This window comes from Notamacropus eugenii, chromosome 7 (assembly GCF_028372415.1).
Source record: "Notamacropus eugenii isolate mMacEug1 chromosome 7, mMacEug1.pri_v2, whole genome shotgun sequence".
Taxonomy (NCBI): domain Eukaryota; kingdom Metazoa; phylum Chordata; class Mammalia; order Diprotodontia; family Macropodidae; genus Notamacropus; species Notamacropus eugenii.
In genome coordinates, this window is record NC_092878.1 from 32,161,171 (window position 1) to 32,175,260 (window position 14,090).

The 14,090-nt window shown below is 35.5% G+C and overlaps 1 protein-coding gene and 1 long non-coding RNA gene across 12 annotated transcripts in view; one reads left to right on the top strand and one right to left on the bottom strand.

The window, feature by feature from the left end:
* LOC140513764 (TP53-binding protein 1-like) overlaps positions 1-14,090 on the top strand; it is a 131,189-nt gene that overhangs the window by 21,670 nt on the left and 95,429 nt on the right. For 9 of the 11 annotated variants that reach the window (XR_011970305.1, XR_011970304.1, XR_011970306.1 and 6 more), the window contains 8 exons: positions 68-138; positions 2,103-2,199; positions 2,740-2,993; positions 3,741-3,898; positions 4,260-4,406; positions 8,478-8,552; positions 12,879-13,008; positions 13,678-13,786. Coding sequence is in view for 6 of the 11 variants with exons in the window: in XM_072623692.1 (XP_072479793.1) it covers positions 68-138; positions 2,103-2,199; positions 2,740-2,993; positions 3,741-3,898; positions 4,260-4,406; positions 8,478-8,552; positions 12,879-13,008; positions 13,678-13,786 (1,041 nt within the window). In the remaining 5 variants the exon portion in view is untranslated. Of the gene's footprint in view, positions 1-67; positions 2,200-2,739; positions 2,994-3,740; positions 3,899-4,259; positions 4,407-8,477; positions 8,553-12,878; positions 13,009-13,677; positions 13,787-14,090 lie in introns of all 11 variants that reach the window. The other 2 variants (XM_072623697.1, XM_072623696.1) reach the window with 1 other exon arrangement.
* The window catches only part of LOC140513844 (uncharacterized), a 31,872-nt gene that overhangs the window by 2,605 nt on the left and 15,177 nt on the right, over positions 1-14,090 (bottom strand). The window contains exon 4 of the long non-coding RNA XR_011970386.1: positions 11,777-11,902. This is a non-coding gene — a long non-coding RNA (uncharacterized lncRNA). The remainder of the gene's footprint in view (positions 1-11,776; positions 11,903-14,090) is intronic.

Here is a 14,090-nt window from a genome sequence, read left to right on the forward strand (position 1 = left end):
CACATTCTGTGCTTATACCTGTAAATTTTTATCTTGATGCTTATAATAAATGACTTTTACATTTTAGGGGAAAATTTTTCGAGCACCTTTTTCTGTACTACCCCAGACATTTGTACCAGAATATGGAAACATTCCAAGGTAAGAAAGGTGTGAAATTAGCCTAGAATTAAGTGGTGAATTGCAAGGTTCAGAAATTAGTAGATATTTCACACTTGGGTCTTTAATTCATGGACTTTATAATTCCACTCTGAAATCTGTATTTGAATGAAAATCCCTGTAATGTAATGATACCCTTAGCACAGTGCCTGACAAATAACAGACTTTCAGTAAACGTTTATTGGATGAATGAATGAGTATATTTGGGAAGAATTGTGGGAGAAGAGTAATTATATGTTATTGAGATGCCCAAGCTTTTGTAAATAGTGATCACACAGTGTTATTCAGATTTGTTATGCGCACATTTCACATTCTAGTAAAAGGATTTCTAAACGCTCACGTATTGGGGAAATGACGACAAAACTCATGTTAATGAACCTGCTTAGATCCTCCGAGTCCTTTACCTAGGAGAGCTGTGTAATCTGTAGAGATAACGTTTATTTGGCATTTAGTTGTTTTCATTCTTTATAACCTCTTTTGGGGTTTTCTTGGCAAAGATACTGGAGTGTTTTGCCATTTCATTCACCCCCTTATTTTACAGATACGGAAACTGAGGCAAGCAGAGTTAAGTGACTTGCTCAGGGTTACATAGCTAGGAAATGTCTGAGGCCAGATTTGACCTCAGGAAGATGAGTCTTCCTGACTCCAGGCCCAGCACTCACTCTATCCACTGGGCCATCTAGCTGTCCCCTTTAACATTGATACTACATGTATTACCTACAGACTTCTATTGAGCATCGTTCTGTCTGCATTATTTTGTTCTACATATTGAATTATTTTTTTAAAAAATCATCTCTGTCTTCCGAAGAGTTGGACAAATGATGTTGGCAGAGAAATAAAGGTCCCACAGACAAGCAAATAAAGAAGTAAATTAAATGAGATATGAATAGAACCTATAAATAAAAATAAACTGATTTTTCAAAAATGGAACTTGTATTTCCTCACATCTATCCCATTTTCACACTTTCCTGTTTTGATTGAATGCACAACCATTCTTCTCATTTTCTAGTTTTAGAGCCTCAGAGTCAATTCTCCACTATCTTCTCTTTGAAATTCCCTCCTCCCACATCCCTTTAGTCCAGTTAGTTGCCAGGTCTTGTTGATTCAAGTTTCGCTGTTTTATATCCATAATCTAAGCTGCTGCCAATTGATGTTCCTAAAACAGGGGTCTGACTTAAGAAGCTTCAGGAGCTTCCTATGGCCTCTGGGATAAAATACAAAATCCATTTAAAACTTTTCATGATCTGCCTCCCATCTACCTTACCAGTCTGTTGGCTATTAGTCCTTTTGACGATACATACACTCAGTCTCCTGCCTCCATTCTTTTGCATTAACTATCTCTCAGGTGTATAATACATTCCTTCTTTACCTTTGCCTCTTATAAGCCCTAGCTTCTTCACTATTATATAAGACTTTTCCTGACCTATTTTTCCTCTACCCTAGTTATCATTTGTCTCTTAACACTACTTTATATATACTCATCTGTGTATATGCTGTATATGTTGAAATGGAGGAATTTTTTTTCCTTTTTATCTGTAGTATTAAGGATGCCTTGCATATATGGAAACTTAATGAATGTTGAATTAAATTGAATTAAAAAAGGTTGTTGCATTTTATGGTAATTACAGAAAGATTTGTTGGGGTATACATGTCTGTGTGTATAGAGGTTATATATATATGTGTGTGTGTGTGTGTGTGTGTGTGTATACACACTTAGATAGTATGGCTCTTGGGTATATAGTAGGCTGTGAAAGTCATGGAATGAGAGCAACGGTCATACTAAAATTAGCACAAGAACAATGAGTAGATTATAGAAATGGGAAATGATTTATAATTCAGAAGTCATGTCAAGGATCTTCACAGCCTATTGATGTACCTTGACAAGTATATTCACTTAGTATGGTTTTTGTAAGATTAAATACATTAATGAGACCTGCCTTTTTCAGTTTTCTCGTTGATGCTTGCACATCTTTGGAACAACATCTTCATGTTAAGGGTCTTTTTAGGGTTTCTGGATCAGCTACCCATATAAAAGCACTGAAGGTAGGCATATTCCTTGACTATTTTTTCTTTCCACAGTTGTCTAATTAGGTTTTTGTTGTTACAGTCCTCAGATATGACATGAATGTGCAAAGGGTCTATTATTTTCTAGCATGTGGACTCCCTCTAACATCACATCCCATATGACTTTAAATAATTACTGTGGAGATGTCTGTGAGCACCTTGCACATAGGTAGTTATTGGGGGGAGGGTTTGAACCCAGGTCTAATGACTCCCAAGCTCAGCATTATGTCCTCTCATCTTTTCGGTATTAATGAATGGTAGAGTTACAGCTGACCAGCTATTATTCCCTTTGTGGAAAGCATTTATAGCTTACATGAATCCAGTAGTTAAAGAAATTAAGTATTTTTGATTGTTTGCTAGAGCTTCTTGTGTGTTTTGTAATACATGACACCAGAAGCAAATAAATAAAAGAATTAAAGTTTACTAAGAAAAACTCTTTATCTTGAGATGTAAGCAGAGATTTTGATCAAAATGGAGATCTTAAATCAAAGAATACTGATGACTTGAAATTTATTTCAGAGGAAACTGAATCATGGTGAAAGCTGTCTGTCTTCTGCAGATCCACAGGATATCACAGATCTTATTAAGAAATTTTTTAGGGAGTTGCCAGAACCCATCTTTCCAGTTGATTTGCATGAAGCTTTTATCAAAGCTCAACAGTTGGAAACAGAGGAGAGGGATACTGCTACAATGTTGCTCTCTTGTCTTATGACTGACAATATAGTATATGTATTACGGTACTTCTTTAACTTTCTCCGGAATGTTTCTCTCAGGTAAGTAAAGATCAAGTACAAAAAATTTTAGCTATGGGGAACTTTTGGCTAGCCAGTTATAATTTTAAGCAACAGTACATTTATTTTGTTTTCAGCTATTTGGGATGGAAATATTTCTTAAAATTTATTTACATATTTCCTTATCTTCTCAAATGGAGTATATTGAATACAATTTCGTTTTTTCTTTATCATTTTGAATGTCATTATTTGTATACCGTAATACAGTGATCTCCAGGGGCCTGTTTCTGCAAGGCAGTTTACCCTAAAAGGTCTAACCTGTGATGCCATTTGATTTCATATTTCTGTTTTTTTATAATTTTTCTATTTCTTTCCTTGCTATCACCTGTCATTTCTCACTACAGTTTTTGTGCCTGCCTGTAACCACTCCTCTCACCCTTTCTGTTTGGCTACTTCTAATCAGTTATGAACTTTGAAACCAAATGCAATAACCAACTGTCTTACTATTATGTTTTAAATAAGTTAGTACTGATTGAGGATTTTGAGAAGCCTGGCTGTGAATAAAATATTAGTTTTGGATGCATGGATTTTATAAATTAATTTGACTGTTAGAAGCTTTTTTATTTCCTATTTCTTGGTTAAATTCCTGATAAGGTTTAGTATTTGCCTTATACATAGCCAATATTAAGTAAGAGTCCCTACAAATATGCCTGTTAGCTTCTTGAAATTGTTTCTTAGTTCAAATTTTGACTACGTTTAATGGTACCTACTTTTTTTTTTTTTTTAAAGAGTCAGTGAGAATAAGATGGATAGTTATAATCTTGCAGCAATGCTTGCTCCAAACCTTTTACATTCATGGAATGAGAAAGTGTCGAAGAATGCAAGGGAAGAAATTCGACTGGAGATTGCGGTGGTAAAGACCCTGATTGATCATGCAGCTGATATTGGTAAGAAAAGGTGAAATGTCTTCAGGGCAGAATGTTTATGGCTTGCCAGCTTCTCCCAACTAACCATTAAAACTCTGAGGCAGAAACAGTGAAAGAGTGCTGGACTAAGTTAGAGGCCTTGGGCTCACAGAGACCTCCAGCTCTTTTGCTTGCTCCATATGTGATCTTGACAGTCATTTAACCCTCGGGATTTCAGTTTTATCATCCGTAAAATGAAGGGGGTGAACCAAATGACTTCTGAAGGTTCCTTCAAGCTCAAGTATATGATTTAGGAACCTGTTCTCTGACAGAAGTTTAGTGTAGAATACCTTTATTTTTAAAACAACACAATAAAAACAACATTGTCAATGTTATCCTTTAGGGCGTGTGCCAGAGTTTATCATGGCAAAGATATCAGTCATGTTGGGTATTGATGGCCCCAATTCTACTCCATCACTAGACGACTGTGAAGAAGGTGAATATGAGTCTTCTATTGAACATAAGGAAAAGAGAAGACAGGGTGTAGGTGGTGAGTATTATTACTATTTGACCTAAGCATGGAGGTTTATAAGCTTTTATTATTTAAGGTAACTACTCAACAGAAATTTTTTTTACTACCTTCTTTATGTTAAGGGCTGTGGGAGATATAAAGACGCATACCATATTATTACCTCTCTTGGTGTATACAGTCTAGTTGAAGAGATAAAACATAGACTCCTAGAATTACAGAATTTTTTAGGTAAGAGGGGGAGCCTCTTCCAGACTCTTTATTTTACTAATGGGGAGACTATGCTTCATGTAGGTTAAGTGACCTGCCCAAGTTGTAGTGTTTGCTAATGACAAAGAGTCAGAATGTAGGTCTATAGAGTTCCTCTTGCAAAGAGTTAAAAATAGCAATATTAGTAAATGTAAGATTGTTAAAATGCCCTCGGCTTGAAGAAGAATGAGTTGTTAGGGAGGGCGAATTGGAATTTTATTTGGATAATCAAAAATGCATAATATTTGGCCTGGATGAGGAAATTCAGGTGTGGAAGGGCGTGGTACATGTGGGAGACAGTAAGTAGACTAACTTTGTTTAAATGAAGACTTAAATGGAGAAAGGGAAGAAATCAGAAAAGAAGACTGAGGACGGTCACGGAGAATCGTTGAACGCTAACTCAGGCGATTAAGTTTTATCATGTAAGCAGTGGCCACCAAGTGGAAGATTTGGTCAGAGTATTGATGTCCTGGAAATGATATTTTGGATGAGTCTTTAACAGTACACAGCATTATTTTTAGGCCAGAAAGACTGGAAGGGAATTGAGGAAGGTTTTTGCAATAATCCAGGTGTGAATAGTCAAGGCCTGGCCTAAATTGGTAGCATTGTAAAAAGGAAGGAATAGATGAAAAAGGTGCAAAGAGTCAATAGGACTGCAGGCCATTGTAATACAATTTTTAATAAAGTCAAATATATTTTAGGACTCACATAACTTAAAGTTAGAAGGGACCCTAAAAATCATGTAGTTCAATTTCCTTTACAGGCAAACAGTTTTTTAGGATTTAGGGGGATGTTGACAAAATCTTTTGTTTTTTTGCATTCGGTAGATTATATTTTTGTAGATTAAACTCAGACAAGACCAAAATAAAGCAGATGTAGACCTCCAGAGAAATTCTAGCCACACAGATGCATGTCATTCCAAAGCAGCTTCTTTGTATTTTTAAAGATAGCAGAAGGATGATGTACATCAAAAGGCCAGAGCTAGAGGTCAAGCCTAAAAGCTAGATAATTTATGCGATTGGTGCCTGACACTTAATAAATGTTTTTTGACCGCTGTACAGAAAGAGCAGATAAGCTACAGATATAAGCCTTGGGGTACACAGAAAGGAAAGTAGTGTCATCAAGTGGACTGGATCATTTTGTGTCTGCCTCCTTTCCATGGGATTCCCTTATACCTTTCGCTAGGTAGAACAAGAGGAACTCTCCATTGTTTTCAGGACCAGACTCTTAAGATTGCTTTTACGTATGAATTATATGTTTCTATGTAAATTTATTTTCTCCTGTCATCAGCTTCACTGCAATGGTCTGTGGTCCTATTGCGTAGTTTTTTAAATTATCTTTTGTGTCTGGGTTTTTTTTTTTTTTCTTCAAAGTTGCTCCTGGGGCTGAGAAAAGGCGGAGTGACAGATACATCCTGCTTGGGTTACTGGGAGGAAAGAGGAAGAGTGCCAGGTCTTTTTAGTTTTTTGTGCCCCATCTGTGCTCTATGTCAAATACTTACATATTTACACGCAGTCATCGTGCCAGTTCAAACTTTCTTTCCTGTTAGTTTCTATCCCAGTACATCCTGAATGTTCATCATTCTAGCTTGAACAGTCACTTTCATAGATCTTCCCTTCAGTTTCCTCCTGAAGGTTTGAGGAAGAAGCTTAAATCCTCTACATTCTAAGTTTCATGCCAGGTCTGTTCACACATATTATGTTGGGGTGAAGGCCCTTCGAAGGGCAGGGTAGTTTGTATCAACTGTCATCAAGACCAAATTTCCCTTCATATAGTTCACCTAGCCTAACAGTGCCACCTCTCTAAGATGTTGTTTCAGCAGAGGCTGCCCTTTTATATTTTGTTCCAGTTGAGTATTTTTAGTTATCTTGTTAATTAGATCAGAAGCTTTGAAATATTGTTTTCAAGAGACTGACATTCTTCCTCCTATTCCTAGCTAACTGGTTAACTTCAAACATCCCAGAACCGAATCTCTGTAGTAACATTTAGGTTATCTAACGTTTAGGTTATCTAGTATGTGTCCCTGCTCTACTTATTAGCTACATAATATTCATATTTTAAATAAAACCCTGAATCAGCGAGTTAATATTGGCAAAAAGTATGACACAAATCTTGCTCTTTCGGTGGTTAAGTGGATTGTATTGTTTCTCTCTAGATAGTATTGATAATAAGATATAAATGCTGCCTTGGTTATCTATTATTAGCATGTCAGTATTGGTACTGGAAAGACAGCAGTGCCTGGAACTGTGTGCCTGGCAGATAATGCTTGTCAAGAAGAAATGGTGAAACTGCTTAACCTAGGGATGGAGGTTTTAGAAGTATGAAAATGGCTTTAGTGTGTAGGTTTGATTATTGTGTTCAATTTGACCTAGAGTATAGGTTTGATTATTGTATTAAATTTGACACTGTGAATATAGGACTTTTAGAGCTGGAAGACATCTTGGAGAAATATAGAGATAATTTGGTTTGCCCCCCTTTTTAATATGCAAGGAAACTGAGACCCAAGGTCACAAAGATAGCAAAAGTAGCATACCCAGACTTGAATCTGGGTCTTCTCAATGTAAATAGCTTTATTTTACATTGCCACCTGCTTGTATGCAATTTATATTTGAGCTGTCTATACACTGTTAAAATAGTCTTTGTGCTTTAAACCATCAGTTTGTATATGTGTATATTGAAGAAGGACATTATACTGAACAGTTTCTTGAAGCTACCAGGTTTCCCCCCGAAGCCCAGATTGTGAAACTGTGCTCTTTAAAGCCACTGAAGTAAAGTATTAAGACTGAACTCAAATAGGGGTTATGAATAATAAACACCCCCTTCCCCTCATATTTCTTGCATGATGGTAGCAGAAAATTACTTAATGGTAGAAATGGTTGGGAGGAGAGCCTTGTGTTTGGTTACTATAGTCTTGTCTGTTTCGTTTTAGATAAGTTGTGTTTGGTAAAAATATTGTTCTACATCTTCCTTGGAGTTGACTTTTGTTTTTTTTTACCATGTTCTGCAATCTTTTAGCAATAAGATATTTCATGTCGTTAGGCTAGCTTATTGGTAAGAAATGCTGCAATACTCTGGAATGATTCCATTTTGTAGTCCTAAAGGCTTTATGGGTGCCTGTTACATTAGCTTGTCTCTACTCTGGTTTAAGCAGAATGAGGATTCTTTTTACTCGTGCTTGTTAGAGTGGAATTTGTCCCGCATCATCAGAATGGCTGTTTCTTTAGCATTGTACAATTGTTTAAGGGGTGAATTATTTGGAAATGAATTCAGAAAAATTTACAATTACTTTTCATCATCAATATGTACTAATTATTTTAAAGAAATTTTAAAATATGTTACTTAACTCACATCGGGTTGTGAGGTAAACATTTGAAAACTTTAAAATGCTACATAAATGTGAATTAGTGATATTCGACATAAGGCCCGTATAATACATTGTTTCACTTTCAAACTCCAAAATTACTTTTCAGAAAATTCACAACTTAGTCACCAATTTCATTTACTCATTAAAACCTTTTGCTTTTTAATTAGCATTTTCCCAGAGGTAAGAATACCTTCCAGTTTTTTTTCTGCTGAGAAACATTTAGAAGTATAGTGTTGACTGTATTTGAATTGAAATATCCTCTCGAGAGATGCGAACTACTTAATTAAAATTATCTTTTGAAAGGTGCAAAATTTCTTTGTATTTCATTATTACTGGGCATCAATTCCACCTGTGACTATTTTTCTTATAATGACGTAATGAAAATGTATCTGCTGGTACAATTTTTTTTTAGCACATCATAAATATTAAATGTGTATTAACAGAGCAAGACATGATTGCTTCTGTGTCTTGCATTTCAGATTTTGTTAGTGGAGTACCGAATAAGCTTAAATGTAACAGAACACCCTCCACTACACCTCAGCAAGACAAAGCTGGTAAGTATCATACATGACTGTACTAGATGGAAGCTTTTGCAGTCTGTCTTTAACTTTGTTCTCTGACAAGATTTATTTGTGTTTAGTCAAAATTTGGCTTTTTAACAGTAAGGAAAAAATGTCAACATAATGCCAAATAAAGTAGAACTTTTGAGTGGGGATGCTGCATAGTGGAGTTTTTTAACCTTTTTTGTTTCATGGACCCTGTTGGCCATCTGATGAAATCTATCTATATCTATATATATAGATACATTGTACTCCTTGAAATATTTTTTAAGTATGTAAAATTAAATAAATGGTATTACAGAGGAAACCAGCAATATTGAAATAAAGATGTAATTTTTTTCCCATCTAAGTTCATGAACCCCTGAAACGTATCCAAGAATTTCTTGTGAGCATGGATTCCAGGTTGAGCCCCTCATATAGGGGGTTCCCTAGTGATATTGGTCATATTGTACTAGAAATTCTGAGATTAGAAAATTAAGCATTTTGTTCATAGGCTAATCTGCTGAAATGATTTTCTGTCTCTTTATAACTAAGTACTGCTAAACATGTAACAAAACTCAAGTGGGTTATTAACTTTTTTTTATTAATAGGTTATTCTATACCAGGGAGTTGAGTCAGTTTATATTTCAATTCTTGTGTAATTTTGTGTGAAATTGTTCATTATAATAGTTTGTCCATATTTTGTTATAAGTTCAAGTTCAAACTAATTTTTCAATGAATTTTTGGTTCAAATCTCTGAGTGCAAGCTCTCTTATGACTGCCTTACTCCACTAGTTGGTTGGTGTTTAGCTTACTGTTTGCTAGCACTAAGATTCTTGCAGTTATTTGTAACTTTCTTTACTTTCATCTGAACTACTGCATAGCCTGAATTTACTTTGTAATGTTTCTTTGACCTTTAGTCTTTATCTGCTTAAAAGGTGAATATATTTTTTTTTCCAGCGAGCTTTAAATAATAGGATTTTTAGATTCTCTGTTAAAGTATAAAACATTTTTGTTAAATAATTTTCCTGATCCCACTCCACTGTCAATCCAGTATTTATTTGTGTGTATATATTATTTTCCCACAGTAGAATGTGAGTTCTTGAGGACAAGGGACTAATCATTTCAGTTGTGTCTGACTTTTCTCTGACTCCATTTGGAGTTTTCTTGGCAGAGATACTGGAGTGGTTTGCCATTTCCTTCTCCAACTCCTTTTACGGATGAGGAACTGAGATCAACAAAGTTAAGTCACTGAATAAGGTGTGTGTGAAGTCTAGATTTGATCTCGTGAAGTTGAGTCTTCCTGATCTCAAGCTCAATGCAATATCCACTGTGCCATCTAGCTTCTATATGGTAGTCACTTCATATTTATTAAATTGAATTGAATTTTCCTAACAATTAGTGCTCTCCAAAAATAGAATGGATTGTCTTAGGAAGTAGTGAATTTCTTCCCTTTCCTTCCCCCGCAACTAGAGGGCTTTAATGTCTGGGTTACCACCTTTCAAGGATGTTATAGAGGACATTTCTTGTTCAGATACAGATAAGATGAGATGATTAGATGGCTCCTGAGGTCTTTTCCAACTGGGACTCTAGGAAAAGTAAAATTTTATTGAAAACTCACATTTTAGTATTCTGTGATGATGCTTTACTTTTTCTTTCTTTGAGTACTGGAAGCTAGGAGTGAAGTTGAAGGCATTAGGAGTAAATGCTTTGTGATTGGGTCCCTAGTGTTATGTTCAACTTTGCACTTCTCTCAAGCTCTGTAGTTTCCAACCCAGATGTCAGGAGATCTCAAACTCCTGCTCATGGAGAATGTGCCCTGATTAACCTTTATAAATTTTTTTCTGACTGGATTTATGAGTTGGGAACTTGTTTTTAAGACCTTTTTTCAAATGGACAACAAGAGCAAGAGTTTACAATATTCCTGGACCCCAAATTTTCCTGGAAACCATATGGTAGAGTAGAGAAACACACTGAATGTCAAGACTTCTGGATTGTAGTTCCAGCTCAGCTACTTACAGTAGTGCGCATGATCCTGGGTGAGTGATTCAGCTCCTCTGGATGTCAGTTTCTGCACTTATGAAATAAGGAGACTGAACCATGAGCTCTAGAGATGCCTTCTTGCTATAAAGATCTACAGTTTTACTCACACAGAGACATACTAATGATGGTGGGTGTTAAGCATCATAATATCTTCTAGAAGTCTCATTCTGCTTAAAATAGACACATCTGATGAATTATTGCCTTGCTGACATTTTCATCTTTCAGATGGTAGAGTGAACTGGCAGGGAAACTGGAGGTTAGGATTTAATTCTTGCCAGTAGAAATATAGTATAATGAATAGAGAGCTAATCTTGGAAATTGGGTTTATGTCCCATCTCTGACATATACTGGCTATGTGACCATGGGCATATCATTTAATCTGTCACGGTTGGAAGTCAGTAATAGCAAACTCAAATAGGAATAGGGGGTTACTAATCTATTCTAAGGATTCCTGTGTTGCATGTTGACGTAATTTTAAAATGTAATGCTTTCTATTTTTATTATATTTTTATTTACTGTATTAAATATTTCCCAATTACATTTTTATCTAGTTCTGGCTACAGGGGGCCACACATTTGATATCTGTGCTCTAAGCCACTCTTTAAGTTGCAGAGAACGTGCTGGCTTGTATTAATAGGGATAATTACCTCACCAGAGAGTTCCCTATACAAATGAAATCACAGTTATAGCCCCTAACCCTCACAAGGAAAAACTGGTGAGTAGTATTGAAGTGACCAAAAAAACTGAGAAAACTAATTGTGACTACATCATCTTAGAACGTACAAGGGATAGAAGGTGGAGCTGTGATTTCAGTGACTGCACCTGTGATTTTAATGGTATTGGGGACTTTCAGGTGAGCAAACTCCCTCTACCAATGTATGGTTATAGAGAACTGCCCAGAGCACTGAGAAGTAGAAGACTTGCTCAGGGTCACATAGCCATTCTGTAGTAGTCCACCATTACACAACCACTGTATAGCAAGGGAAAGAACCCTGGCCATAGTAATTTATCCTGAAATTGAGTAAACTAATTTTAGTAAGTCAGTTGTTGATTTTAGGTCAACTGTTCTTTAAATTAACTATTGATTTTAAATTCAACAAAAAAAGAGGTTTTTTTTTTACCTATCTGGGTTTATATCCATTGCCATCAAAGGGGCCCCTGTAATTGCCTTATGACCAATTGTCAGTCTCCCTTACCATTTTTTTGCCTCTTTCCAGTCTTCTTACACCTTATATCCCACCGTGTATTCTTCAGTTCAATGACACTATCTTCCCAAAGACAGAAATTTGAAAGTCTCTACCTTCAGGGCACTTAAAATTTACCTAGGAAGATAAGCAAGTAAACAAATAAATATGAGATAACTTGGTGAGGGAGAGAAAACACTACCAGGAGGAATAGAGATTTTTAAGGACAGAGATAAAGAAGGGAGTACATTGCAGTCAAAGGCATGGAGGCAGGAAGTGGGTTATCAAATTCAGAGGACAGCAGGTACGACAGTGTGGAATAGACTACATGAAAGAGAATATTAGGAACTATCTATAAAAGTAGTCTGTATCTAGACTGTGAAAAGCTTTAAAAACCAAGCTGAGAAATTTTATGTTTTTTTATCTAAAGGTACCACGGCTTCTTAAGGAGGTGACCTGATAAACATATTGTTACAGGAAGAATATTTTGGAGGCTATGTGGAGGATGAATTGGAGGGGGGAAACTTAAGCTAGGAGTTTAATTAGGCTGTTATTATAGTTCAAGCAAGAGTGAGGAAGGTCTGAACTAGGGTGGTATGTATGTGAGTAGAGAGGAGAAGGGCCCAGAGACTTGGAGAATATATGTGGTTAGGAGTGGGACAGGGGTGATGATTCAGCAAAGGAAACTGAAAATGATACTGAGACAGGTAAGAAGAGAACCTGGAGAGTGAATTGAAATCAAAGGAATAGAAAAACACTGGAAGATCCAAGTGGTTATTAGCATAATGTTTAATTAGCTGAGGGTAATTATCATGAATTGGGGAAACAGAAGGAATGTGATATTCTCCCCTGGGGATATCAAGTCAGAGTTTATATATAGGAACTGTTTTGTATGTTATTAACAGAAGTTAAAATCGAATTAAACATTTTCTTGATCCTCCTAAAGTATAACATTAATAAAAATAGTGTTTTATGTAAAAGGAAAATGAAGGAAGGTTATTAAGCTAAAATTTAAAAAAAAATTTTGGAATTCAAAAGTCTCTTAAAAAACAATATTATTGATGTTTTGTGCTTTAAAACAAATCAGTTAATATATGTTATGCTACTTTTGTAGTTCAGTTTGAAGCAAGTCCTGGTGCATCTTCCCAGAGTTCAGTCTCCCCCATAGCCATCAGTGGAAGTCGTTGGTTCAGTACAGGTGTTCAGAGGCGAAGTACAAGGATTGCAAGCGAAAAAGTGTGCAGGTGAGTTGCTTCAGTCACTGATAACTAATGAAACTTAGTTTAAATGATTTGGATAGTTTGCTTTGTTATTTATTGTTTCTGCAAACTGATACAATTTTAATAATAAAACATTTTTGAAAATTTCCCTGTCAGTATACTCTTATTAGTCAAGAACATTTTCCTTTTTTCCCTCTATCAAAGAAAGATTCTCAATCTAAAAACCACTTCTGCTTGATTAAAATCTTGTCTCTTTTGCCCTACAGTATATCATCTTAATGTTTTACTTGTGATTTGAAAATCTATTTGATCCAAGTTCAAAGGACTATAATAGTTCTTGTCAGAAGCATGACAATTAGGTACACAAATAAAGTTTTCATATTCCCACGACTTATAAAATCTTAGATCTAGAATAGACTTAGAAATCATCTGATATAAATCCTAATGTTATAAATGTTGAGGAAACTGTCATCAAGTTGTGATTTGCCAAAGGTCCCACATAGCTAGTTAGGACTCCTCCATCAAGAGTGTCTGATATTTTTATTCTTTTAGGAGATGAGCACTAAAACTTATTGTGGATTTTTATGTTAAGTTTTGCCTCGCAGAAAAAATATTGTTGGCAACATATACAGCTTAAATTGTCGTTATCAAAAATTGCATTTTTTTTCTTCCCTCTTATGAAAAAATTCCTAGGGTGGAGTCAGGGAAGGCAGATTGCTTCTCGCCTAAGAGAAGTCCTAAAGAAAAGGTCCGAAGATCCCTTCCTCTCAAGTTTAGTGTGAAGAAAAGTAGCAGAGATGTAGTAAGTATCTTTCATTCCTTCACTGTATTTTCATTCATCATTTCAGACTTGTAATTTTAATAATTTATCAAAAAATACCAAATCAGCCACAAGTTTTACTAAGTGCTGCTAAAAAGTCCATATTTTTGGTAATCCACAAGTAATATTTGCTCTGAGTAGTTTATTTCTAACTGTCATATTTTATATGTACCAAACTTTGACAACTATGAAGAACTTACACTTTGATTTGTATTTTTTGTTTTTCATTTTCCAATATACCTCGAACCTTCTTTCTTGGGAATTGTCCCGAATAACAGAAAAAGAA